Source organism: Hipposideros armiger, unplaced genomic scaffold (genome assembly GCF_001890085.2).
Source record: "Hipposideros armiger isolate ML-2016 unplaced genomic scaffold, ASM189008v1 scaffold_21, whole genome shotgun sequence".
NCBI classification, from domain to species: domain Eukaryota; kingdom Metazoa; phylum Chordata; class Mammalia; order Chiroptera; family Hipposideridae; genus Hipposideros; species Hipposideros armiger.
Window position 1 is genome coordinate 7,115,631 of NW_017731371.1, and position 26,879 is coordinate 7,142,509.

The 26,879-nt window shown below is 40.3% G+C and overlaps 2 protein-coding genes across 5 annotated transcripts in view; one reads left to right on the plus strand and one right to left on the minus strand.

Annotated features, from left to right (window-relative positions):
- Window positions 1-14,636, plus strand: part of ZNF789 (zinc finger protein 789) — a 57,076-nt gene extending 42,440 nt beyond the window's left edge. The window contains exons 2-5 of one of the 3 annotated variants that reach the window (XR_002123102.1): window positions 2,200-2,326; window positions 4,236-4,349; window positions 5,508-6,562; window positions 12,657-14,636. Coding sequence is in view for 2 of the 3 variants with exons in the window: in XM_019635379.1 (XP_019490924.1) it covers window positions 2,200-2,326; window positions 4,236-4,349; window positions 5,508-6,511 (1,245 nt within the window). In the remaining variant the exon portion in view is untranslated. Of the gene's footprint in view, window positions 1-2,199; window positions 2,327-4,235; window positions 4,350-5,507; window positions 8,936-12,656 lie in introns of those variants that run through there. The other 2 variants (XM_019635379.1, XM_019635380.1) reach the window with 2 other exon arrangements.
- Window positions 14,637-16,779: 2,143 nt separating this feature from the next.
- Window positions 16,780-25,069, minus strand: ZNF394 (zinc finger protein 394). 2 transcript variants are annotated; one of them, XM_019635377.1, is made up of 4 exons: window positions 24,443-25,069; window positions 22,161-22,287; window positions 21,792-21,852; window positions 17,778-17,862 (listed from the first exon to the last, which is right to left on the minus strand). In XM_019635377.1, the coding sequence occupies exons 1-3, from the start codon at window positions 24,893-24,895 to the stop codon at window positions 21,821-21,823; spliced, it is 612 nt and encodes a 203-aa protein (XP_019490922.1). In that variant the 5' UTR covers window positions 24,896-25,069; the 3' UTR covers window positions 17,778-17,862; window positions 21,792-21,820. The 2 variants fall into 2 exon arrangements, with proteins under 2 accessions (XP_019490921.1, XP_019490922.1); XM_019635376.1 differs by lacking the exon at window positions 21,792-21,852 and having other exon boundaries at window positions 16,780-17,862.
- Window positions 25,070-26,879: the final 1,810 nt, after the last annotated feature.

Here is a 26,879-nt window from a genome sequence, read left to right on the forward strand (position 1 = left end):
CAAGAACTAGACATTCCTTTCACCTTTATGACCTGGAGCTATCTCAGAAACCGAGGACAAAAGACCAAATATTACTAGATGCTCATTTGCTGTTATCAGTTTAGGGAATTCCAAGGGTTTTAGGAGCTCTGTGTCAGAAACAGGGACAAAGATCAAATATAAGTTTCTTACTGTGAATCTCACTATCACAAGGGGAAAGAGAGGAAAGATACAGAATAGATACAGAAGACCCATCGTCATTGGATTCAGACCCTGGAGGAGATGAGAGAAAGGAATCAAAGGCAGAGGAGGAGGGATTTCTAGAGGGCAACCTGAGGGAGAAGAAGAACAGGGAGGAGTAAAAATGTAGGTAATGTCTGGGGGAGGTGGGGAGTTGAAGAGCATGTACTCTGTGGGCTGTTTTCTGGAACATAAGTGGCATTGCCTTCTGAAAGGCAAGGTGAGCTACCTGTTCTCACTGCCCCCTTTGATTACCTCCCACAGTGTATTGACCACTGGATCATTACCAGGTTGATTTCTCCATCTTCCCCCACTGGACCGTTCACTCCTTGAAGCAGGGACTAGGGTTGCTATGGGTTTGTACAGTTGTGCAGTTAGCAACTCTAGGAGGCCCTGTCCACACACCTGTGATGTGAATGGTGTCCTTAGAGTTGAGCAGTGCACCACCTGAATAGCTGTATTGTGTGACCTCAGCAGGAACTGTAACCTTTATTTTTATTACTGGCCTATAGAATGAAAGCTAACAACTTATTGGTGTTCAGTAAATGTTTCTTGAAGGAACGGGAATGGTAAAGATGTAGAGTACCACTGGTGAGGAATATGAGAGCAAGAGTTGTTGAGAATCATTAAGAGCCCAACTGTAAAACTAAATGTACAGAGATAACTCAATGGGAGATTAAACCACTTCACCCCCAGCGCTTGTTAACCTTCAGGTAGATGCAGAGAGTACAGACAGCTGAGTTGGTCAGGTTGAGACTATAAAGGAGGGACATTCAGGACAGTGGTGAAAGGGGGCTTAAGAAAGTCAGGTGTGGTAGGGAGGAAAGAAAGGCCATATGATTTGGGAGATTCTGGTGTCTGTCTCCAGAAGGGGACTGCTTAGGATCAGGGTGTGTATTCCGTACTATGGAGCACCCTTGTTCTGTATAAATACCCCCTGAGCCCACACAATGTCTTGTAAGAGAAAGGAGTGTGGTGGGGAGACAACCAGGCCTCTGCTCTATGGGCTTCAGTAGCGTGTAAATGAGACACCTTCCATTCTTGGCCCACATGGGGTGAACACACAACTGCAAGTGGAAATGTCTACTGTGTACATTGTGGTGACCGCTTTATCCCTCTGAATGTTCTGTCCACCCTTCCCCACTTTGGTCTGTGCCCTGGGAGGCTCACCTTTATATTCACCATCAGTAGGTTCTCTTGCCCTCTGGCTTCTGGTTGGCTTTTGACAATGAGATGGAGGGGTTCGGGACCAGAGACTTGGAGGAAATTAATGTTGGGTGCTTATTCCCACAGCTCCCACCCTACTGGGCTGCCCCATGACAGTAGCTGCATTCCTCTAAGGCCCTGGCTTCTGCCTGGCCCTCTTCAACTTTCTGGATTCTAATAACCCCTTCCCTCCCCTCCCCTTTAGACCTAGTAGATTATGGCTCCCCAGCACAGCCAGCCCCTGCATGCTTCAGCAGGCTTTGTTGGTTTTCAGGAAGCCTGTCCATTCCATCGTGACTAGTCTGCATGCTAAGCTGTCCATAGTGACTTCATTTGTATGTGCCATCTCTTCCTTATGGGATCCCGGACAGAAGAAATACATCATTTGTAAAAGGTAGTAATGTATAGAGCAGGGATTTGCTGCTACGTGGACCTGGTAGTAAAGTTTTATTGGAATGCAGCCTTGCCCATTCGCTTACCTGTCGTCCATGGCTTTCTTTTGTGCTACAGCAGCAAGCCCGAATAATTGCAGCAGAGACCAAGTGGCTTGAGAAACCTAACGTATTTATCATCTGGCCCTCTAGAGAAAAAGTTTTTTGACTCCATAAGAGAGAACTTGCCTCGCCTGAGGGTGGGAAGACAAGTTGATCTCTGCCTGAATCAGCCTATTGATTGAATGAGCTTGGCCAAGTCACTTTACCTCATTAATAGAATAATAATAGCCCACAAAGTTATTGTCAGAATTGAGGCTATAATTAGTTGCTGTGTTTTCAGGAGTTGTTGTCCTTTGAGGATGTGGCTGTGTACTTCACCAGAGAAGAGTGGAACAAACTTGACTGGGCTCAGAAACACCTCTACAGAGATGTGATGCTGGAGAATTACAGAAACATGATCTTGTTGGGTAATGACGGCTTAAAGATTTGGCTTTGAGTGCTTTGAGTGTCTACACAAGTCCTCAATCTCTTTTCTGCAGTTCCAAAATCAGAAAAAGCTCTGAAAACCGGAAGTATTTTCATAATTCATTTGGCTACAAGACCCAACATGAAGTCATCGGGTGGCTATTTATCATGCTTATTTTTCCCACTTGGTCTTTGTATTTGTTTTTTAGCATTAGAAATGTCATTGTGTTTGATTAAAGGTACAGCTCCAAACCCTGTTGAGTTGGGGGTGGTATATAATAGAAAATGACACACCAAGTTACCTTTCTAAAATCTGGAAAAATTCTGAATCCTGAAACACAACTGACCTCCAGGGTTTCATGTAGGGGATTGTGGACAAGGAATATTTTCTTTTTGTTTTAGAGTCCATTCCCCACTCCCACTGGCCTCCTCCACAACTATAAGACCTCTTGGTGTTGAAAAGATTGTGGCCTCTTTGGATTCTAAAGGCTGGCTTCTTATTCTCTTGAAAAGTCTTATTTCTTTTTTCTGGAAATAGGTTCCTTTCTTGTTTGCAGCATCACTAGCTGCCCAGGAAATGATTCTTAACTGAGTTCATTTCTGAACCTTCACTGCTTCCGTCTTCCCAGGAGCCAGCCTTTGTCTTATTCCAATGCAGAGCCCTACTGTGGGAGTTTCCTGGATAGCTTTCTTTCTGGGACCACATGTTTGCCTCCCCACCCTGACACTCTTGGCACAGAGTATGTCGTGGGATTGTCTACCTACCTCTGGATTTGTTAATGTTTATTTTCCTTTTACAAATTACAAGAGCATACTTGAATACATGGAAGGTATAGGAAAGCATGAAGGGAAGAAGAAAGCATTCAGGGGTAACACTTAATATTTTCGAATATTTCCTTTCAGTTTTTTATTTCCCTATTTTAAAAAACATAGCTGAGCATATCTTTGTATAATTCTGTAATCCCTTTAAAACTCAGTGTTACAGCATCAGCATTTCCCTTGTTATTAAAAGCCCCCATAAATATGGTAAAAATTTTAATGTAATTCTATTGTATGATCCATAATATTTAATAATTTTCTCATTTAAGGATGTTTTTTGTTTGTTGGTTTGCTTGTGTGTTTATCATCTTCTATATTACAATGTTCCAATGGATATTTCTGACTATAAATTTCTAATTATTCCCCAAGATGCAGTCCCAGGATTGGAATTTTAGAGTTAGAGGGTATGGATACTTTTAAGTTTCTTAATATATACATATCATTGAATGGTTTTTCAGTAATAGACTAGAAAATAAAAACCATTTAGAGGCCCCACTGCCCAGAAATAACTTCTGTCAACATTTTGGTTTACTTTTTCCTTGTCTTTTCATATATATGTATACTTACATATGTAAACAGACACATATAGATAGTTTTAAAAAACAAAATGAGGTTTGAGTCATACTGTACATGAGTTTGGTATTCTGCTTTAAAATATCCAGGGAGCATTTTCCTATTTTAATAAATGTTTTTTGAACACGTGGATTTTTAATAATGTGCCTAAACTTTTGCCTTCATTGTATTAATGTGCTATACTTTAATTATCCCCCTATTAACATTTAGTTTGTATCTAGTTTTGTACTGTTACAACTCTAGTGAATATCTCTGGAATGTTAATTTTTGTCCTTATTATTCCTTAGGCTGTATTTCTAAGAGTAAAATGACCACATCCTAGGGTGTGAATATCATTCAGTCTATCAGTAAAAATCACCAAATTGTCACAAAGATTGTGCCAATTTCTATTCTCAGGAGCCCTTTTGATTATTGTCCTTATCTCTCCTTGCCACTGTAGACCCAAAGGTTAAACTGAGCTCTAGGACCTCTCTCTGTAACTCACTAACCACTACATCCCATTTACTTCCCCATGGGTAGGATTTCAGTTTTCCAAACCTGAGGTGATCTGTCAGCTGGAACAGTGGGAAGACCCATGGATCCCGGATCTGCCAAGAGCTGGGACTAGGAAGGCTTCCAGTAGTGCTTGCCCAGGTGGGTGAGAAGGTCGTCAAGTGGAAATCATAAAGAGGAAGGGAAGTCCCTTAATGAAGTCCCTCTGTGTCCCAGATACTGAGCCAGGGGATTAGCATATATTCTCCCACTTCTTCATCTCTCTTGCCCTCAAGGTCGTAGGTATGACCACCATCCCTATTTTCCAGATGAAGAAACTGATAGATTAAGATATTTGTCACACAGTAGATTGCTAGTTGGGATTTGATTTCAAGTCTGCAAAGTCCACCCTGTCTGCTGCAGTGAAGTGCTTCTCTGAATCAGCTGGTCTCGTGTTTTCTGACAGCTCTTTACGTCATCCTAGATACTGTACCCTCGTTACTTATCCTTTCTTCCCTATCCTTACTTTCCATTTTCTCTTGTTCCCCTGCTTTCATTTTGTTTTTCTATTCCTCGGTGTTTCTTGATGTGCCTACTTTTTCCTACTTCCTGTGTCCTGTTGCTGCTTCTACCCTTTTCCACATCCTTCTACTCTTAAGGTTTCTCAGTTGAGGCACTTTGACATTTTGAGCTGGGCAATTCTTTGTTGTGGGGGAGCTGCCCTGTGCATTGTAGGATGTTTAGCAGTATGCCTGGCCTCTACTCATTAGAGTCCAGTTAGCACCACCCCAGTTGTGATAACCAAAAATGTCCATTGTCACATGTCCCCCAGGAGGTAAAATCACCCCTGGTTGAGAACCAGGGCTCTATTCTGTTGGCATTTGTACCTACTTCCGTCTGGTTCCTTTTTTATTCTATCTTATACTTTCTCCATTTTTAAGGAGCTATTTCTCCCAGAATTATGAAAAACATGCTTATTTAAAAAGTGTAAAATGCTACCTCTCCTACATTTATGTGACACTACTGAGTACCCATAGTAAGTTGTTCGTTCAATAACGGTGATGGGTTTGTTTGGTTCTCACGTTCTCTGTTGCACACTCTTGTTCATTTTTTAGTTGGTTGATGTCAAGAGCTCTTTCTATTACAAAAGCTGGGAGTGCTATGAAAATCAGAATTTTGGCCTCTTTACTATAATGATATAATAAAGTGAGCACTTCTTAGCTTCATTTGAGTATCTTATATCACAAACAGTTGGCTTCTTGTCTCTTTTTCCTTCTGTGGTGGACAGGTCATTTATATATTTTCTTGTTATTTCACTAGGTTCTGAAGCCAGATACCAGATGATGAGGCATAACATTTGTGAAGATTTATTAGAGTCCTGTAACATATCAGTGGTAGGGCAGAAGATGGTCAAGACACCTTCAGAAAAATTACTTAAATGTAGCAAATTTGTGGATATTTATAGAGTTAGACTCCCTACTGCTGGTGATGAATGCAGCCAGGACTTCCTTCAAAACCTTAACCCTTTTCAGAATCAGCGTGCTCAAACAAGGAAGAAACAGGGCAAATGTGATGGATATGGAAAACCCTTCCCTCAGAGATCATTGCTTTTGAGGCATAAGCAAATTCTTACAAATACAAAATCTCATCAATGCAATGAATGTGGAAGAGTCTTCAAGCGTCGGGCAAATTTTGTTCGACATCAAAGAATTCACACTTCAGAGGATCCCTTTGAGTGTGACATATGTGGGCAAGCCTTCAAACAGAAGTCTGCTCTTACTGTCCATAAACAGTGTCATCCTCAAGAAAAGCCATATAAATGTCATGAGTGTGGAAAATTTTTCCGTCAGATGGCATATCTTATTGAGCATAAGAGGATCCATACCAAAGAAAAACCCTATAAATGCAGTGAATGTGAAAGAACGTTTAGTCAGAATTCAACCCTTATTCGACATCAGGTAATCCATAGTGGAGAAAAACCCCATAAATGCCTTGAATGTGGAAAAGCCTTTGTTCGGAATTCAACCCTTAAGAGCCATCAACAAATTCACAGTAAACAGAGCACTCACAAATGTAGTGACTGTGGAGAATCCTTTGGCCGGAATATAGATCTCATTCAGCATCAAAGAACACATACCACGGGAAAATTATTTGAATGTAGAGAATGTGGAAAAACTTTTAGTTTTAAGTCAAATCTTCGTCGACATGAAGTCATTCACAATGGAGAGAGACCCTATAGATGTGACAAATGCGGGAAATCTTTCAGTTGGCACACAAGCTTTATTAAGCATCAGGGTACTCACAGAGAGCAGAGATCTACGTGATACTAATTGGAAAAGCCACCATTTAAAGACCAGAACGTACCACTATTGCAAGTATGTATAATTTGATTGTTTTATGAAAATGAGTAAAAAGGAACTGAACTGTTTTTTCTGTGGGGACCCCTTTCTGTAGGTAACCCTCTTGCTGTAGTCCAGAACTACTTAATCGACAATGTGATAGGCTGTTGTGTCTAGTTTCCCTTGAGACCCCTATAGCTTCCTTCCCCCAAGTCAAGTTAAGGCAGAAGGGAGGCATAGTAGCTTTGTTCTGTAGTCCCAGGCTGGAGATCATTTAATGAATCGTGAACAATTTAGGATAGCCTTTCTTAGTGTCATACAGTACAATGCCCTATATTGATAGGCTGTTCAAAAGTAAGTGCTACTCACTAGTAGCTAGTGAAGTATTGAGAATCACTAAAATTTATTTATAAAGTTAAAGGAGTGTGCTCCTACATTTTCCTGAGAGTTCTAAGTCAGTGTTTATAGCAAATGCTGTTGGTACCCTACCCCTACCCCCTGGCCGTACCCCTTCAGTGTTTCAAGTGCCTTGCACTATCTTCATTTCTTGGCCTGCAAACTCTTTCTAAAACCATGAAAGCCCACTTCTATTTGGGGGTAACTAGCACATCCTGAGAGCAGGCCGTAACCAGTACTTGATGGGAATTGATATATACCAGGTCTCCCTCTCCCCTTGGGTGGAGTATCTCTGAAGCATGTGTTGTATGTTGTTTCAGATGTTCCCATGGGATTACATACATTTACTCGCCATGATAGCTACTTTATTAGCTGTCTTCCCTTATCTGTGTCTCTTCTGCACTCCCCTCCCAATGTTTCAACACCTCTATCCACAAAGAAATGGCTTGTACTCAAAAAGTGTCAACTGTTATCCTTGAGGAGCCATATCCTTTTTGTTCCCACAGTTCTTCCAGGCACATTCTTATACTCAGGTTAAACAGGTTGAGCTGACTGTATTAATTACTCTCCCCTTCAGCTTACCAGTACAAGAAACCCTCTTGAAATTCTAATATCCTAAACATCATCTTAGGTCTGCATTAAAAATAGCTATTTAGACCCTGTCATGTTATTCAAATCCCTTCCCCTCTAATTTCTTCTTTATTCTTTTCTTGCTACTACCAATTCCATGATTTCTTACCCAGCAATAAAAAAATTGCTATTGAGAATGAGAAGAAAGCAAGTGGCACACCATAAAATTGAGGAATCTTAAGCCTTGCAGGAGGAAAATATTGATTAGTGTTAGATTGTATATTGAGTTCAAACATACCTAATCAGTATTTTTGTACTGGTCATGATTGGCTAGACGAAAGGGCTGCCAAATTTTATTTGCCTAAGCAAAATTAAGAAGTTGAAACTTCTGACTGATGAGGAGATAAGCCAATTAACCTTGGGAGATCGGGACCTATGAAAAGCAGATCCAGGCTTGAGTACCTAGAAGTCTGAGCCAGGCTATTAAATCTATTCTGTTCAGATACTGCACAAGCTTCCAGCTTTCCAGAATGAAAGAGGGCACAACTAAAGGATCCAAGGTTAACTTGAAACACATTTACAATCAGCTACATCTGCCACAAGAGGAAGAAAAGATCTGCGCTACTCAGTATGGTAGCCAGAAGCCCTATGAGGCTATTAAAAAACAAACAAACAAAACTAAGTTCCTCAGTCAAAACCCACATTTCAAGTTCCGCACAGATATACCACATTTCCATAACAGAAAGGTTTATTGGATAGATAGAACTGTAAAGAACCTATAAAGACTTCTTATGGAGACACAAGGGAACTTGTATTTGGTGCCACTTCCTTCTCTGCAACTAAATTAAATGAGCAACTTTCCCCCTGTATAAGTGACCCCTATAAAATGTTTTATGTTTGACAATATTTTTTTCAGTCGAATTTCTAGGACACAAGGGAGAGAGGAATGATACTGGTCTGGAAGGCTTGCCAAACTAACTTGTTTTGGGAGAAAGGGGCCCCCGCTTCAAGAGTTCAAGTGCTGGGAAGGCTTCTGCCTTTCCAAGAGGCTAGACAGTTGCCAGGCCAAGAGCACACAGATTAGCAATGTCAGTGTCAGTATATGGTCATGTTTGTTAACAGTGTAAGACAAGAGCTCCAAACTAGCCCTCCAGAGAAGGCAGTGGGAAAGAAATGCTCAAGTTTTGGCTTTTCTATTTGCCTAATGGACTGGACTCATCGTCCTCCCTGCTTGGGTAGACTGAGCAACCATCGGCTCAATTAGTGAAGGTCGGGGGAGCCTGGCATCAACAATCTAGAATATTCCACTGGACTAGAAAAGGCACATCTTTTCTTGACAAGACCAGTGAAGCTGTTTCACCATATATAAATCAAGGAGGAAAATAAATAATGCAAATGTTAATTTGCCTACTTTAGGTAAAAATGCTAAATTAGAAATTAAAAAACAGGGTGTGTTAAAATTTAAATAACATATAAAAGTTGATAAATGTTTTATTTTCTCATATTTTTATACACTTGAGTCACAGTTAACTAAAATCTCATGTAACATGGTCATATGCATGACCAATACGCAGCTTACATTCAAGTTTTGACAACACCTACATGAATCATGACCTTGTTCAAGTTCATTCTCAACTGTAACTTCATCAAGGTGGCTTCTCCATTTGTCAACATTTCTTAGCTCGTGGAAATGAAGAGGGGAAATTAGGTGCAAGCAAGTATAAAGCAAAAACACATAAAATTCAAAAATAAATTTTAGAATAAAATAGAAATAGGTGACTTCCTGGCAAAATAAATTTTCAGTTAAGTTCTTAGATTTTTTTTTTTAAGATTTTATTGGGGAATTGGGAGAGGGGAACAGTGTTGGGGAATTGGGGAAGGGGACCAGCCAAGTTGTTCTTCAGTATTCGTTGTGGAGGGCGCCAGTCACCATCTGGCTTCCCGTCGGCAACTCATGGCCTCTAAGCTCAAGGTGCTGAGTTCAGTCTTAGTCGCGGGTAGGCATAGCCACCATATGTGGGAGTCGAACCAGCAGCCTTGTTGTTAAGAGTGCAAGCTCTATCCACTGAGCAATCCGGGGCAGCAGCTCAGCTCAAGGTGCCAAGTTCAGTCTTAGTTGTGGGACAGGCAATCTTGTTTTTACACCAGCTGAGCCATCCTGCCATCTGTTGGCAGCTCAGCGACAGCTCATCTCAGGCACAGCATCACTGGCCCATGTGGGAATTGAACCAGCGGCCCTGTTGCTCAGAGCTTGCGCTCTTAAGCCAACTCTTATTTTTATTTTTATTTTTTTAGCTGAGCCATCCTGCCACCTGTTGGCAGCTTAGCTGTAGCTCAGCTCAGGCACAGCTCACTGGCCCATGTGGAAATTGAATCAGTGACCCTGTTGCTCAGAGCTCACGCTCTTAACCAACTGAGCCACTTGGCTGGCCCTGAATGCAAGGTCTTATAAGTAAAATATAAAATGGGGAAAAGAAAGATACATAATTTCAGTATAGTTATTCTTTCTGATGAGAAAGAGAAAAGAATGGGATTAGAGAGGGTACGAGGTTCTTTAACAGTATACATTGTTTTATTTCTTTTAAGAAACTATCTGAAACAAATCTGGCATTTTAAGAATTGATAAATCTGTGTGGTGCGTATGTGAATGTTCTTTAAAATCAGTCTATTTTGTGTACTTGTCTGTATGTTAGCAATATTTCACAATAAACTTGTCTATGTTTATTGTGAAATAATAGAATTCACAAGTATATGAAGATATGTGACAGTAAATAATTATAAAAAGAACTCCCTATGCATCTTAATCCTAGTTAAGAAATAGATCATTTTCAGAATCATGAAAGCTCCTTGTATTGTCTCCAAACTTATCTCCCTCCCTCTTCACCAAACATTAACAAATACTGTGAGTTTTATGTTAATCACTCCCTTGTATAATATATACATACCACCTGTCTATTTATGTCTGGACACTATATTACTTAGTTTCATTCGTTCTTGAATTTTACATACTTTGAATCATACTCTTGTTCCTTCACTGCACATGTGTTTTGAGAATCTTCCACGTTTCAGTGTGCCTGTGGTTCAATCCTATTCATTGATACTGGGTATTCTGTTGTAGGAATACATATAACACAATTTATGAATTATTCTTTTGTTGATGGACTTCTAGGGTGTTTCCATTTTAAGGCTATTATGAAAGATGTCAGCATGCCTGTTAGTTCCCTGTGAAAAGACCGAGAAATAAGATATACACATTTCATGAGTCATAAGATATATTTTATAGCTTTAAGAAGTAATGCCAAACTTTTCTATAATACATGTAACAATTTACACCCCCAACAGCAATAGATGAGAGTTCCTGCCACTCTATATGTTTATCAATACTTGGTTCTGACACATTTTTAAAGATCTGATCACCTGTAAGGTATGAAGTAGTATCTAATTATGGCTTAATTTACATTTCTCTTATTACTAATGTAATTGAACATCTTTTCGTTACCATGGGTTATGCTTCCTATTTTGTTTGTCTTTTCCTAATCTTAATGTGGTTGAATTATCAATCTTTTATGAGAGTGCTTTTTGAGTCTTGTTGCAGATTCCTACCAATTTTTCAGAAATTTGTTTTTGTTCTTCCTGGGCACACAGCTAGACCACATCTCACAACTTGCATTGTTCACTGTTGCTAGGTGACTGAATTCTAACCAATGGAGTGTGAGTAGAGACGACGTGTGCCACTTTTTGGCTTGACCCATAAAAGCCCTCACACTTCCATGCTCTTTCTCCCTTCCAGTTGACTAGATTAGAAAACCCAGGACATCTTGGAAGCTGTGTATTGAAGATGGCAGGGCTGTCAGATTGCTTGGAGGAGAGCCACCCTGACAGTCATGTTTATGTGCCTTAAACTGTTATAGGATCGAGAAATGAACAACTATACCTTTTTGGGTCTATTTTTTAGAACTGTTATAATTAAGCTAACTTAATACATGTTTAAGATAGTCTTCATTAATCTGAGATCAGAATAATACCTCCTATATTTTTTTCCCAAAAGACTTGTAGTGTTTCAGTAAGAAACTGCATGAATTATTGAACAAATAGCTAAGCTTGATCTTTTAGCAGTTTCTATCTGCTATGTGTTTAGCTGTATATCCACCCCAAAAATGTATATGTTGAAGTTCTAAACTCTAGTACCTCAGAATGTGACTGTATTTGGAGATAGGGCCTTTAAGGAGGTGATTAAGTTAAAATGAGGTCACTACAGTGGGCTGCAATCCAATCTGACTGGTGTCCTTAGGAAAAGAGGAAATTTGAATATAGATCTATACAAAAGGAAGACCATGTAAGACACAGGGAGAAGATAGCTATCTATACGCCAAGGAGAGAGGCCTAGGAAGGAACCAATCCTGCCAACACCTTAATCTTGGAGTTCTAGCCTCCAGAACTATGAGAAAATAAATTCCTGTTCTGGCTGATTTGGTCCTGGTGAAGACTCTACCTGGCTAACTGAGAGCTGCTATGTCCTCACATGGTCTTTTCTCGGTAAATGTGTGAGGAGAAAGAGCAAGCAAGCTTTCTGGTATCTCTTCTTAGAAGGACACTAATCCCATTGGATCAGGGCTCCACCTCATGAGCTAATTTAACTTTAAATTACTTCTTTTGAGGCCCCATCTCTAAAAGCAACATAGGGAGTTAGGACTTCAATACATGAATTTTAGAGGGACACAAATCTTCAGTCCATAACAAATGTCTACAACTACATCAACAACATGTATCAATTTAAAAAATGTAAATAAAATAAATTGGATACAAGAATAAATACTGAGTGATTCCATTTATATAAAGTATAAAAACAAGTAAAACTATGTTGCTTGAAAACAAGATCATGCCTTTGGTTGGGAGATGATGATTGGAATGGAGCACAAGGTGGAGGGACTTTGCGGGGCTGGTGATACTTATTGATCTGGATGCTGGTTACATGGGTGTGTTTGTGACATTCATGTAATTTGTTTATATTGTAAATTGTACTTTTTATTAAAAGGTTTTTAAAAACCCAAGGGATCTAGTGATACAATGAAAGAGACCTTTCCAAAGATCAAGATCTTTAAGATGCCCATAGCCTTTAACTTTAGTACTTTACAAGAATTATAATTATTTCCTAATTCTTTAGGAGTTGCTGTCATTTGAGGAAGTGACTGTGTATTTCACCAGGGAGAAGTGGGAAGACTTGAACTTGGCTCAGAAGGATACCTACAGAGATATAATGCTGGAGAATTAAGCAAACAGGTCTTGCTTTGTCCATACAATTTGGCCTTGTGTGGTTCTAGATATATATCTATCTAAAATTTTATGTAATAGATATATATAAAAATATCCACAATCCTTTTATTTCCAATTCTAAAAATCCTAAAATCTCTGAGGGCAAAAATGTTTTCTCATAATCTGTTTGGTTACCAAACCTGAGTTGATCTGAACTCATCTGGTGGCAAAATAAAGACTTACAGTCCCAATAGGTATTTTCATATTCATACATTTTGTTCCAGAAATATTAACATGTTGGATTATGACGTATTGGCCCATATGTGGTGTTATGTAAATACCTGACCTTTCTAAAAACTGAAAAATTCTGATTTTTGAAACACATGTGGCCCAAGGCTTTAGATCAAGGATTTTGCATCTATGTGTCCTGGAGATTTTGGCGCTCGGAGTAACATTAACATCCCCACCCACCTCCACAAGAAACGCCTTGAGAGGGACATGTGTCACATCAGTGAAGAGTAGTAGCACTATTGGACTGACAGTTACCTCCTCCAAGCACTTTCTTTTCCCCACTTCCAAGTGGTAGCTATAAAACTCCCTGATAAAACAAAAAATGGCAGCTTGGTTTCCTGATGACAGCTTTTGATTGTATCGATGAGCACTGATCTGGAAATCAGCAATCTGGCCAGACAGAAGATTCAATTACAAGCAGTACATTTAGCTATAGGAGAACCAGAGAACATACCCTAAAGACTATTCTTGGCTGTGGCCAACAGCTAAGCCATATAATCTAGCAAGTGGGTCTTGGACAATTAAAAATAATCAAAATTGGGCGCCCAATTATGATAAGCCCTTTGCCCACCAAAAGAATCCAGCAATTGGACTCTGAAGGGGACAGGAGTGCTAAGATAGATGACCTAGACCAATCATTCAAAGTGGCACTGTGGCTCAAGATGAGTGGCCAACTGAGTCCCCCAAGCCAAGCTGTGTTCGTCCAATGATCCCACATTCCATTATGACACCTGCTGGGTCAATAATGGTTGCCAAAGACTGTTCAGAATCCTGCTAGAAAGTAAGCATGTGGGAAGAGGGGGCTCACCTGCTCAGTCTCGGCAGGACCCACTGCTTGTGCCTGGTAGACAGCTCTGCCTTGCTCGCACACCTTCTGGGAACCCTGAATGGTTGGAGACCCCCTGGTCCCTCACTCTGGCAAGGCTCCTGTCCCTGCCGTTCCTGCTAGGGACTCCAGGAGCTTTCCTTTTAATTGTGTCACTGTTCTGGAGACCTAGAAATTCCAAGCAGGGCACCTTCCAGAATAGAATTTGAAAATCTTAGACATTCTAAGACAAAGATTTTAATGACTTTATAACTTTCCCAGCTCCAGTCAGGTCTTCTGTCAACTGTGGTAGCAAAAATCTAGGTTTACTATTTTGTTGGACATTGTGCTTGGTACTGTGGGAGAATACACGTAATAATATGGTTCCTCACTGTTATGGAGCTAATTAAGGTAAGTGAGGTCATAAGTGTGGGGCTTCCATTGACAGAACTGGTGTCTTTATAAGAGAAACAGATATTATACCAGATTTCTCTTTCTGCCCACCACACAGAGGAAAAGCCATGTGAGGACACAGTGAGAAGGCAGCTGTCTACAGGACAGGTAGAGGCATCAAAAGACAACAACCTTTGATGGCACCTTGATCTTGGACATCCAGCCTCCAGAACTGTGAGAAAATAAATTTATGCTGTTTATTCACTTAGTCTGTGTTATTTTGTTGTGGCATCAGAGCAGACTAAGACACCCTTTATAGTCTAGGGATCAGAGATGGCAAGTACTCATACTCATTAAGTTACTATATGTAGTAGTTTGCAAGTGTTTTGGGGTAGCATAATTGAGAAGTGAAATTTTTAAATTGTCTTAAAGGAGTGGAGTTGTTCCTTTATTAATTTGGTGACTTAGGGGCTGGGGAAAGGGAACTGGGATTAAAAGCAGAGAAGCATTTTGACCAAAGGCATATATGTGGGAAATTCAAGTAGGTAGCAGTAAATGTCTATAGAAAGTGGAAGAGGAAAAGAATAAAGGAAAACTAAAAATGGAGAGAGGACGGTCCATTCTAAGTTTGCAAAATTCCTGTAGTAAAAACACTAGGATCAGCACCTATACCAGGTTATATATATGACCATTTACTAGCTATCTGACCTTGGGCAAATAACCTTGATAAGTCTAGGGAAAACACCAGTGTGATATAGCTCATGGCCTGCTTCAACTTTTACCATTGCCTCACCCTCAGCCCAGTTCTCTTAATACTAAATCTCATTTAAATAAAAGTTAAATACTCCACATGACACCCTGAAGTCTGAATGAATCTAAGCCAGTCCTCTCACAGTACCTCCTGTTGGTTTTAAGGAGGGTCAAAGGAGATAGCATGCACTGCTATTCTACCACATCCAAGGTCAAAGAGGTGAGTTCTGAAAGGCAATTAATTTGGTTTTTGTTTTTGTACATTTAGGAAAAAAAGTTAATGTGAGGTAAGGTGACAAGGCAGAAGTAGAACTCTCATAATAGAATGTAATTTGGCATTTGCTTCCAGGGAAGGAAATTGGGAGGGTGTATTAAAAGTCAAAACTAGCTCACACACTGATTAAGGAATTCTACCTGGGAACCTAGCCTGAGATTCTAAAGAACAATCCAAATTATGCTAAAATTATACTGATGTTCACTACAGCATTGCTTGCAACAATAAAAAACAACAAATGCTTGAAATGTCCAAAAAAAGGAAAATGGGTCAATTGTTACATCTACTTGGATTATGATGCAGCCATTAAGCATAAAGGTTATGAAAACTATGTAAAATCCTTAATACATATTAAAGATCTGAAATGTAAAAACTATTATATAAAAATATGCACAGAAAAAAATCAGAAGGAAATACAACTGACCCTTAAACAACATGGGTTTAAACTGATGGTCCACTTATATGCAGATTTTTTTCAATATAATCGGCCCTCCGTATCCACAGGTTTCACATCTGTGGAGTCAACCTACCACAGATGAAAGACAATATTTTCAATCCATGGTTGCGAATCCAGAAATGTGGAGGGCTGATTATATGCATTTTTCTACACCATTTTATACAAGGGACTTGAGTAAAATGAATTTTCATATCCACAGGGTTCCTGGAACCAATACCCATGGATACCTAGGGATGACTGAAATTTTGGGGGTGTCAAAAAGTTATAGACGGATTTTTGACTGCACAGAGGGTATAGGTGCCCCTTAACCCCCATGTTGTTCAAGGGTCCATTGTAAATGCCAGTAACAGATCAGGCGTGGGAGTATAGGTCATTCTTTCCTATAGTGGTTTCCCAAATATCCAGGAAAGTGCTTATATCCCCTTAATTTAAAAAAAGGTTCAAAAAGAATTTGGATGCAATACATGTTATGTGTGTGCAGAACTGGAAAGAGAGTAAGATAGACTTAAGAGCTAATCCAAGCTTTTAGCTGTGCCTGCAGTTTAACCCAACAGCAAAAGAATGGGAAAGAGGGACTCTACAAAGTTAATTTTTTTTAAAGTAAAAAATACAAAGTGGCTCTTGTATGCACTGAACTGTACGAGGTGTTTTGGATGATAAAGTATTTGAAATCCTCTCTACCATCTACGTAGAAAGACAATTCTAAGTGAGTAAAATGAATTCTAAGGAAAGTAATTGGAGTGCGAAAGATTTGGTCCCAGAGCAGAGGTAGGAAGAGTGAAGAGACAAGGACAGAATGTCACATGTCAGCCCTCACTCTTCTCAGAGGTCTCCTCCCTGGAACCATCTGTTGGAGGGGCTCCCAACTTATGCATTTCTCCTTCATAGTAATACTCTATCAGTGTGTGTCTGGAGACTTGAGTCAGACTGAATCTATCTTGGGTGTGATGCCCAAGGAAATACGATCCATGATTGACTGAAATACTTCACAAGCCAAAGAATGTAGTTTCTGGGCAATGAACAAAAAAAAAAAAAAAGAAGAAACAAAACAGCTCAAGCAGAAGCATGTCAAAATGATGGGACTTTATTTCTATGGATCCTTTGGTGTCGGATAAGGTGTGGACTCTGTCTAAAGCTTTCCCCACATTCAAGACATTTATAAGGTTTTTCTCCAGTGTGAGTTCTCTGGTGTGTAATGAGGGTTGCACTCTGACTGAAGCGTTTCCCACAGACAGAACATCCATAAGGCTTCTCCCCAGTGTGGATTCTCTGATGTTTAGAGAGGTCAGAGCACCGTTTGAAGCTCTTCTCACATTCTTCACATGTATAGGGTCTCTCCCCTTTATGGATTCTCTGATGTCTAAAACGGTTGGAAATGCGGCAGATTTCCCCACATTCGTTACATTTATAGTATTTCTCTCCTATGTGGATTCTTTGATGCCGATTGAGATGTGAGCTCTGTCTGAAGCTGTCCCCACATTTGGGACATGTGTATGGCTTTTCCCCTGTATGTGTCCGCTGATGTTTAATCAGGGCAGCACTCTGACTGAAGCTCTTCCCGCATTCTTGGCATTCATAGGGTTTCTCCCCAGTGTGGATTCTCTGGTGTTTAAAGAGGTCAGAACGCTGTTTGAAACTCTTCTCACAGTTACCACATTTATAAGGTCTTTCTTCACGGATCTGCCTCTGGGTCTCAAAGAGGCCTAAACTATGGAAGTTTTCCTCGGTGTCAACAGATCTGTGAGGTTTCACCACTGGAAGTTTCACCAGATCCAGACTCTGTTTGCACTTGATGCCGCATTCGTCACCATTAATGGATCTCTCTGCTGTCAGGCTATTCTGACAAAGAACAAAATTTGAACTTCTGCCATTATTCCCAAAGTCATTATTTTTGGAGTCTCCCCCTTCTGTGTAACCATTCATGAGATCTGAGGTGCTGGTGAGTCCTTGCTCTTCAGGAGAATGTTCAAGTTTCAGTGATGAGGGGGTTCCTGGTTGCTTTTCTACCCTCTCCTCATGTGTATCGCCACACTTGGAAAACAGGGCAGCTGTCCCCTGGGATCCCTCCTGTAGCTGCCCCTGTGGCTCTACTTCTAGAATTTCTTGCTTTGGAATCAACTCTTTGTTCTCAGTTCTGGTTTCCAAACCTGAAACATTAAAATGACAAATTGCTGACATTTCATCCTGTGCAAGAGTGAAATAAGCAAGTACTAGCCACCCAAACACAGCCCCCCCAAAACCTTTTTCCTCTCCATGAAACCACTCCTGAAGTTAAACTGTTTTAACTTACATTAACCTGTCAGATGTGCTGACATTTTCCTGTAAAAAACCAATTCCTTTGCTTTTATACTTGTGTCTGCACCCACTAACCCATCTCGTCTCCTCCTGCCCCACTCCACTGTTGTTTGAGTTACCATATTATGCTAGGTAAATTGGGAAGGAGTGTTAAAAGAGGTGGTCTAGCCTTTATGCCATGTCTGAAGGATGGTTGAACAAAAGAAATTCTATTCATGTGATGAGTTACAGTAGTAGACATATCAGGTGCCTCCAAAGTCTGAAGGCAGGGTTTGTGTGGGTGATAAATCTAGGACTGATTTGAAAGTCCATAAAGGAATCAGATTCTAACCCGCAGTCCAGAATTCTTGCAGTTTACTCTCCAGGAAGGCTGAACCAGATAAATTCTGGATTGGGGACATCAGGTACAGCTAAGAATAGTGGGCAGGTACCACTATCACATCAGAACAATCAAGTGAAAAGTGACACCCTAATTGGTAGAACCTCATTGTACTGTCTTCTCAGGCTCAAACTATTGGCTCCAAAGCTATATCCTCCAGGCAGAAAGGGCAGAAATTTTTATGGCAGGGATTTCAGAGGCTTATTCCCTATTGTATTCCACCTAGAACAGCACCTGCAGACTGTGGACACTCAATAAAACATTTGTTGAATAATCTCTCTATGGTAAAACTCACCAGCCCAGGCCAAAAGACTTAGAGACACTGACATATGAGAATTCCCAAGTATTACCAGCACCTGATGGCCAACCCTATACTGGAGATCCCCAGTTCACAAGTGCTACCCCAACAAACAGAGATTCTAGTCAGAATTCTTATGTTTGACTATTAAATACAAACAGAAAGTAAAAGGTTACCAATATTGCAAGAAAACCTCTAATAGAAATGACAGTGAAACATATAATGCATGAAATGAGAAAACCTAATAACATAACAAGTATTCTCAGATAAATAAGAGAAGATATTGCATCCAGAAAACAAGAAGGCTATAAGAAAAGGAATATTTAAAGAAAAAAAGTTCGAAAATGTTAATGAGAGGAAAGATATTTCAGTGTAAGAGTTGGAAAATAAAGCTAAGGAGATCTCATGGAAAGTGAAATAAAAGATAAAGAAATGGGAAGGGGGTGGGAGGAACCTTACAGGATCAATGAGTTCCAACATCCATCCAACTGAAAGAAATCCCAGAAAGAACACAGTAAAAATGAGATAAAAATAGATAAATAAAAAAAATACTATAAAAAATTCCTCACAACTCAAAGGTATGGGTGTCTATATTATAAGACCCACCAACTACTCAGAACAATGAATGGGGAAAAATTCATACCTCACACTAAGCCACATCAATGGTGAAATTTCATAGCAGCAGGATTAATAAAGAAAAACTTCTAAAGGCTTCTATACAGAACAGATTGTACACCAAGGATGAAGTATCACAGTGGTATCAGATTTCTCAATAGCAACATGGCAAGCTAGATAGAAAATTCACTGTCTTCAAAATTCAAAGGTAAAATAATTTCTGACACAGAATGCGATATCCAGCCACACTATATTCCAAATGTGAGAGAGGAATAAAAACATTTCTGACACTCAGAGTTTCAAAAAATTTAGCTCCCAAGTAATATGGAGCACACTGGAAGATGCTCTCCATCAAATCAAGGCGGGTAAAATCAAAGAGGAAAATGGTATGAGATCTAGGAAAGAAACAGGAATTCCCAGGGTGATAGTGAAGGAAAGTTCTAGGATAACAGCTGAGTAACAGGTCTGGAAAAGAAGCGTCTTCACACTGCAGCAGAGGAGCTGCAGGAGGATCTCGCCAAGGGAAGATGGAAATGACGGCACATCTGACATATGTGAACACACTGAGAGGAGTTGTACATTTCTAACAGAAAGCTCGTGGGTGGAGTAGTGTTCAGTAGTTAGAAAAGTAGAAAAAAAAAGAAACATGCAAAACGAGGCACTTTTAATTCCAGGGAAAACTAAAAGCTGTAAAGAAAAGATATACAATCATATATATTATGTGGGTGAACATAGATAATATTTATATAGGCGTAACATTGAAATATATTAATGAACAAAAAAGACTAATTTAACTATAACGAGAGAACTATGGACTGCTAAATGTGTGTATGTTGGGGGGACAAAACTTGTCTTCCTCAGTAGGCAGTCAAGAGATAATAATTGAAATTGGGAGGAAATAGCAAAGTATTTTATTTAGAAATATAAGAATAAATACCACTGAAAAGAGTTAAAAACATTTTAAAGTTGTTATGTCTGCAAAATTGGAAACAGGATTGAGAAGGATCTAATATTTCCTACGACGATTTGAACCATAAAGTAAAAGATTGAAAAAGCTGACTATATTAAAAATTTTTATTCTATATAACAAAACATGCCATAGTGAAAAGACAAGCCACCTGTATAACCAATAAAATAACAAAGGATTTGTATGAAAATTACAAAAGACAGCCACAAAGCAATTTTTAAAAAGATAATGGAGGGAGGAAGGGGAGATAAGGCTATCAACAGGCGATTCACAAGAGAGGAAACCAGAATGTCCAAATATATCTGAAAGATATTTAACTGAGTAGAGATCAGGGTAAGGCAAGTTAAAACCACCAGATATCATTCATTCATTAATCTAAATAGTATTTACTGAGCACCCATTCTGTGCCAGGCACTATTCTAGGCATTTAGATTACATTAATGAACAAAACAGTAAAAAATCTTTCCTCTTGTGGAGTTTATATTCCAGATGGGGTGGTCAGACAGTAAATAAAGTACATTGCATAAATTGTTAGAGGGTAATAAATGCTATGGACCAAGTCAAGCAGGCAGAGGATTGGTCAGCAGGGTGGGAGGAGGAGACAGTGGTAGGCAAACTGCTAAACATGATGGTCAGGTCAGGCCTCACAGAAAGGAGAAATATGAACAAAAACCTGAAACAAGTCAGGGAGTTTGCTTATAGTTTGTGGAGTTCTGGAAGAACATACTAGGCAGAGAGAACAATTAGAGCAAAGACCATGAAGTGGGTTGCCAGCCATGGTCAAGGTCCGTGGAGCTGGAGCAGAGTGAGTGAGGGGAGCAGGAGATGGGTTGGTGTGGTAACAGGGTCTGTCACACTGGGCATCACAGGCTTTTCCTCTGCGTGAAATGAGGAGTATTGCAAGTTCTGAGCTGAGGTGGGAGGCAACCTAACATTAAAAGGAATACTTAGACTACTGTGTTAACACATCATGCCATCAGCTGCACACCAAATGTTGACAAAGATGTGGAGAAAGAAGAAATTTCGTATACTGCTAGTATCTTTTTGGATGGCAAGATGGACAAACATCCCTAAGTATATTCTTTTCAGAAACTCCTACATATGACCACAGGGAGAAAGATACAAGAATGTTCAGTGTGATACTCTTTGTGATGGTGAAAAACTAGAAGCCTTAATGTCCTTAATTGATAGGAGAATGGATAAATGAATCTTGAAATATACACAATGAAATATATAGATGTTAAAATGAATAAACTAGAGCTACATTATCAACATGGATAAATCTCAAAAATGTAATGTTGAGAAAAAGGCAAGGTGCAAAAGAATCATACAGTAATATAATTTATATACCATAAAAATAGTATATATATGTTCGCATGTTTATATATTTACATGTTTATATATGTGTGTATATATATATTTGTAGAGAGAAAGAATGTGTGTGTATGTGGTTACATGAATATATAGAAAAAACATAAAACAGACATGGAAATAATAAATACCACAACAGGATACTGGTTACCTCTGGAAAAGGAGCAAGGGGAACAGCTTTCAGGAAGGGTTGCACAGGGCTTCACCAATAGCTGTAACATATTATTTAAAAAAAAAAAAAAAGCCAATATGGCCAATATTAAAATTTGATAAACCTGGGTGGTAAAAACACAGGTGCCCATTATATTTTTTGATACTGTATGTATTTTACTAAAAATGAACCAAAAGAGGCTGAATCTATCACTTAACAATATAGAACAGAAAAATCTTCCTAGGGTCACAAAAGAGACTCTGAGTCTCTCAAACTATGTCTGTGAATGGCACTGGCTCAGGGTTCGGACAGAAGCAAGCCCTCCCCAAATCACACACAGCTAGAGACAAGCAAAGTCACAGCACTTACTTGGCGGGACTGTGTTCCCATAGTCCTTCGGTGTGCTCTCCCTGTAGAAGTCCCTCTCAACTGGGTCTAGATTCTCCCACTCCTTCCAGGTTAGAGACACAGCCACATCCTTGACCTTCACCAAACCCTAAAACAACAGGAGATCTCCCTCAGCACCTGCTGTCCCAGGATAGCCTTACCACTAGTCTTGGGATGAGGCCAGACTCTAGAGAAGGGTCGGCCAGCACTAAGGAGGAAGCACTGAAAATGAAGTAACCACCATGACTGTTGAATCTTTACCAGTGAATCATGTACCGATGGGGGAGTTTCAAAGTGACCAATGACAGAGGCTGCCATTCTCTTGCAATCCCCAAAAGCCTTTCTGTGGACCATCTACACATTTGGGGTAAGAGTGAAATATTCACTTGAGTTATATCCCTGTGATTTATCAAAATGGTAATCAGGTATATAGATTAAAAATGTACAGATGACTAGAGAGTCCCAAGTTACAATGCTGGCCCTGAGACAGTTTCCTCATATGTGTAATGGATACAAATATCTACCTTAAGAAGATGAAGGTACCTCACCAAAAACTCCTCAGTATAATTTCCTTTCCTTTCCCTGACCATTGCACAGTAAGATATTATCCAACCAGATGACCTTTTCAGATGGCTTATTTAAATGTAAGTTGACCATTCAGAGAAGGTAAAGCCATAGATCTTAGGAAGGGAAGGTTTTAAAACTGATGCAGGGAGATGGCTGTCTAGGCTCCAGTGATGACTCACAAACTGACTCCAAGGATTTCTCACTCAGTGACACGGAAGGGGAATATATTTTGTTTTTTCTGTTGTGTTTTGTTATATTTTATGTTGTTTTGACATCTTTAAAAAAAAAACACAAAAAAACACCTTTCTGGCTGGGGAGATTGCCCTTCCTGGGGCCAGCCAATTCTTAGTGCAAAGGGCTCAGCTGAGACTGGTTAATCCAGAGCCATACCTTCTCCATCTGGCCCGTATACTCGAGGAGGCAACATTCCTCTGCTTTAATCATCCCGAGGCCAGGTACCAGGCAACTAGGGACCACTGCTATAATTTATAGCACACTGAAATTATTCAAACTAGCTGATCCTTCCGTTCACTCTGCCCTGCTCTGCCTTTCCATCAGAAACCCTAACATAGGCTCTGGCCAAAGCTTTCCCCTAGCTCCTGTCACCTGCTTGACCACCCTAGTGTCTTTCCCATGAGGTTGTTTGGCATGTGGTGCCTCCTGTTTCTAGGACCTAAGTGTGATAACTTTTTTCCCCTGAGCCTCTGCTCTGTCTCTGTGTAAAGGAAAACCACACTCCTGTGTGTCTCCTCTACTTTCAAAACTCTGAATACTTCACTACAAGGCGACTTCACTTCCAACACCAGATGTGTGTGTGTTTCCACACATCAAACAATTCGCAACACCAGATGGGTGCCCTACAGTTTAGCTTAATTCTAATACTACCTACCTGGAGGTGGGCTCAGGTCCCACAGATTCAGGGCTCAGTCCTACAAGACTGCCCCCTCCCCAACTTCAGACATCAACTGCAAATCCACGACCTGTTTCTGACCAACCAGCTATAGATCAGAGGTTTCCACGACCCCCTCTTTGGGTTTGATTAATTTGCTAGAGTGGCTCCAGAACTCAGGAAAGCAATTTACTTACTAGATTATCAGTTTATCATAAAAAGATATAACTCAGAAAAAGTGAGATGGAAGAGATGCATAGGGCAAGGTCTGGGAGGGTCCTGAGCTAGAAAGCTTCGGTCCCCGTGGGGTTGGGGTGCATCGCTCTCCCCTAAGTGGATGCATTTACCAACCTGGAAGCTCCCTGAACCCCATATTATTGGGATTTTTATGGAGGCTTCATCATGTAGGTATGATCAATTATTAACTCCACTTCTAGCCCCTCTCCCCTACTATCAATTGTGGGAGAAGGGAGTCACCAAAACGTTAAAAAGTAAAAAGGGATCCTCACATTCAGAGTGGTAGGGAATTACTGTTCTAGCATCCTCACATCTTTCTTTCCCAAATATTCTAGTTAAACAAAAGGGTGTCTGACAATGGGTAAACAATACTGTGTAGGTTTTGTGCTGAGAGGTCTATAACTTAAGGATCATGTCCTGGATGGATTTGTCACCGTTTCCCACGGAAAGGAAAGTTTTATGCACATCCTAAAGTATACACAAAATGTAATGAGGAAGTAAGAAACTTCTGAAATTCATAGCATCCATACACCTCCGTTCCCCACACTCCCATCACCGGCACACTCCTCACCTGGGGTGAGGTCTCACCAAGCGCTCTCTGAAAAGACCGCACTACCGCTGCAGCCTTCTCCCCGCTCTCGGGGCAGTGCTTCCGCACCCAGGCCTGGAGCTCGGGAGGCAGGATGGTCAGGAACTGCTCCAGCACCAACAGCTCTAAGATCTGCTCCTTCGAGTGCACCTCAGGCCTCAGCCACCGACGACAAAGTTCCCTGAGCCGGCTGAGCGCCTCTTCGGGTCCGGCCACCTCCTGGTAACGGAACCGCCTAAAATGTTCCCGACAAGTTTCGGAATCCCAACAGTCCCCTGGCGGGCCGGACTCCTGACCCCCGGGTGAATCTTCCTCCACTTTAACTATCAAAAGTCCATCACGCAGGGGCGGAGCGGTGATCCTGGGCCCCCCAGCCACCCTCCAGGCCCCCGCCTCGGCGTCGCTGCCTTGACTTGTGCTGAAGATCGAATTCATCTTTCTCTGGCACCTGTCGACTCTCCTGAAGTTTTGCCTTCAGGTGAGAAGAGAGCAGGCCCTGCAAAAATCCAAGAAACTCATGGGCCCTCCCCAAGCAGCTGCCCCCTCCGGGACTCCTCCTATCCGCAACTGTGCCACTTAGGACCCACCTCGTCTAGTGACAAAAAGGCGAGTAGCCCAGGCAGGAAGTGCGTCACCCAGTCCCGGCAGTGACCACCCTCCCTGGCATTTCCTGGTCCTCTCTAGGCGGCCTTGGAGGAGTGAGATGCATCTTTGTGGTTTTTCTTTCCTGCTCCTTCCAGGGATTCTCTACGTGTGTACTTTGCTTTGTAGGGCTTATAGCCCTTTGGGTTACAGAACTAAAGGATACTCTTCTTTTAAAACTTGAATATCATTCTGTTTTTAAAAAAGATTTTTATTAAAATATAGCTAACATACATATTATGTTTCATGTGTACCTCATAGTTATTCAACATTTATATACTTAAAGAAGTGATCACCGTGGTAAGTCCAGCAACTGACACCATACCACACTATCACAATATTATACACTATATTCCTCATGCCGTATGTTATATCCCCATGACTTGTTTTATACCTGGAAATTTGAAACTTATCCCCTTTCACCTTCCCTCTCTTAATTTTTCCAATTACAGTTGACATTTAATATTATTTTATATTAACTTCAGGTGTACAACATAGTGGTCAGACATTTATATAAGAAGTGATCCTCCTGACTAGTCTAGTACCACCTGGCACTATACAGAGTTATTACCATATTATTGACTATATTCCCTATGCTTACTTTATATCCCCATGACTATTTTGTAATTACCAGTTTGTACTTCTTAATCCCTTCACCTTTTTCACCCAGCCCCTCAATCTTCCTCCCATCTATCACCCTGGTAAATCTAGTACCCACCTGACATCATACATAGTTATTACAATATTATGGACTATATTCCTTATGTACCTACATTCCCATATCTACTTTGTAACAACCAATTTGTACATCTTAATCCCTTCTCCTTTTTCACCCACCTGCCCAACCCCCCTTCCATTTGGCATCATCAAAATGTTCTCTGTATCTATGAGTGTGTTTGTTTTCTTTGTTATTTTGTTCTTTAGATTCCATATATAAGTGAAATCACACTGCATCTGTCTTTCTCTTTCTGACATACTCCAGTTAGTACAACACCCTCCACGTCCATCCATGCTGCCACAGATACAAGAACCCATTCCTTTCCATGGCTGAACAATATTCCATTGTATGTATGTACCACCTCCTCTTTATCCATTCTTCCATCAACACACACCCAGGCTGCCTCCACATCTTGGCCATTGTAAACAATACTGCAATGAATATATGGATACACACATTCCTTTGAAGTAGAGTTTTGGGTTTCTTCAGATAAATACCCTGAAGTGGGATTACTGGGTCCTTCTTTGTCTCTTGTTATAGACTTTGTTTTAAAGTCTATTTTGCTGATATAAGTATTGCTACTCCAACTTTTTATTTTTAATTTCTATTTTCATGAAACATCTTTTTCCATCCCTTTACTTTCAGTCTGTGTGTGTCTTTCTAATTGAAGTGAGTCTCATGTAGGCAGCATATGTCAGGGTCTTGTTTTCTTACCCATTCAGCCATTGGAGCATTTAATCCATTTATATTGAAAGTAATTGTTGATATGAATGTAGTTATTGCCATTTCATTATGCATATATATTTTTTCATCTTAAGTCCCTCTAACATTCCTTGTAATACTGGCTTGGTGACGATGAATTCCTTTAGCTTTTTCTTGTCTGGGAAGCTCTTTATCCTTCGATTCTAAATGATAGCTTTGCTGGATAGAGTAATCTTGGTTGTAGATCCTTGCTTTTCATCAGTTTTAATATTTCATGCCAATCCCTTCTGGCCTGCAAAGTTTCTGTTGAGAAATCAGCTGACAGTCTTATGGGAGCTCCCTTGTAAACAACTAACT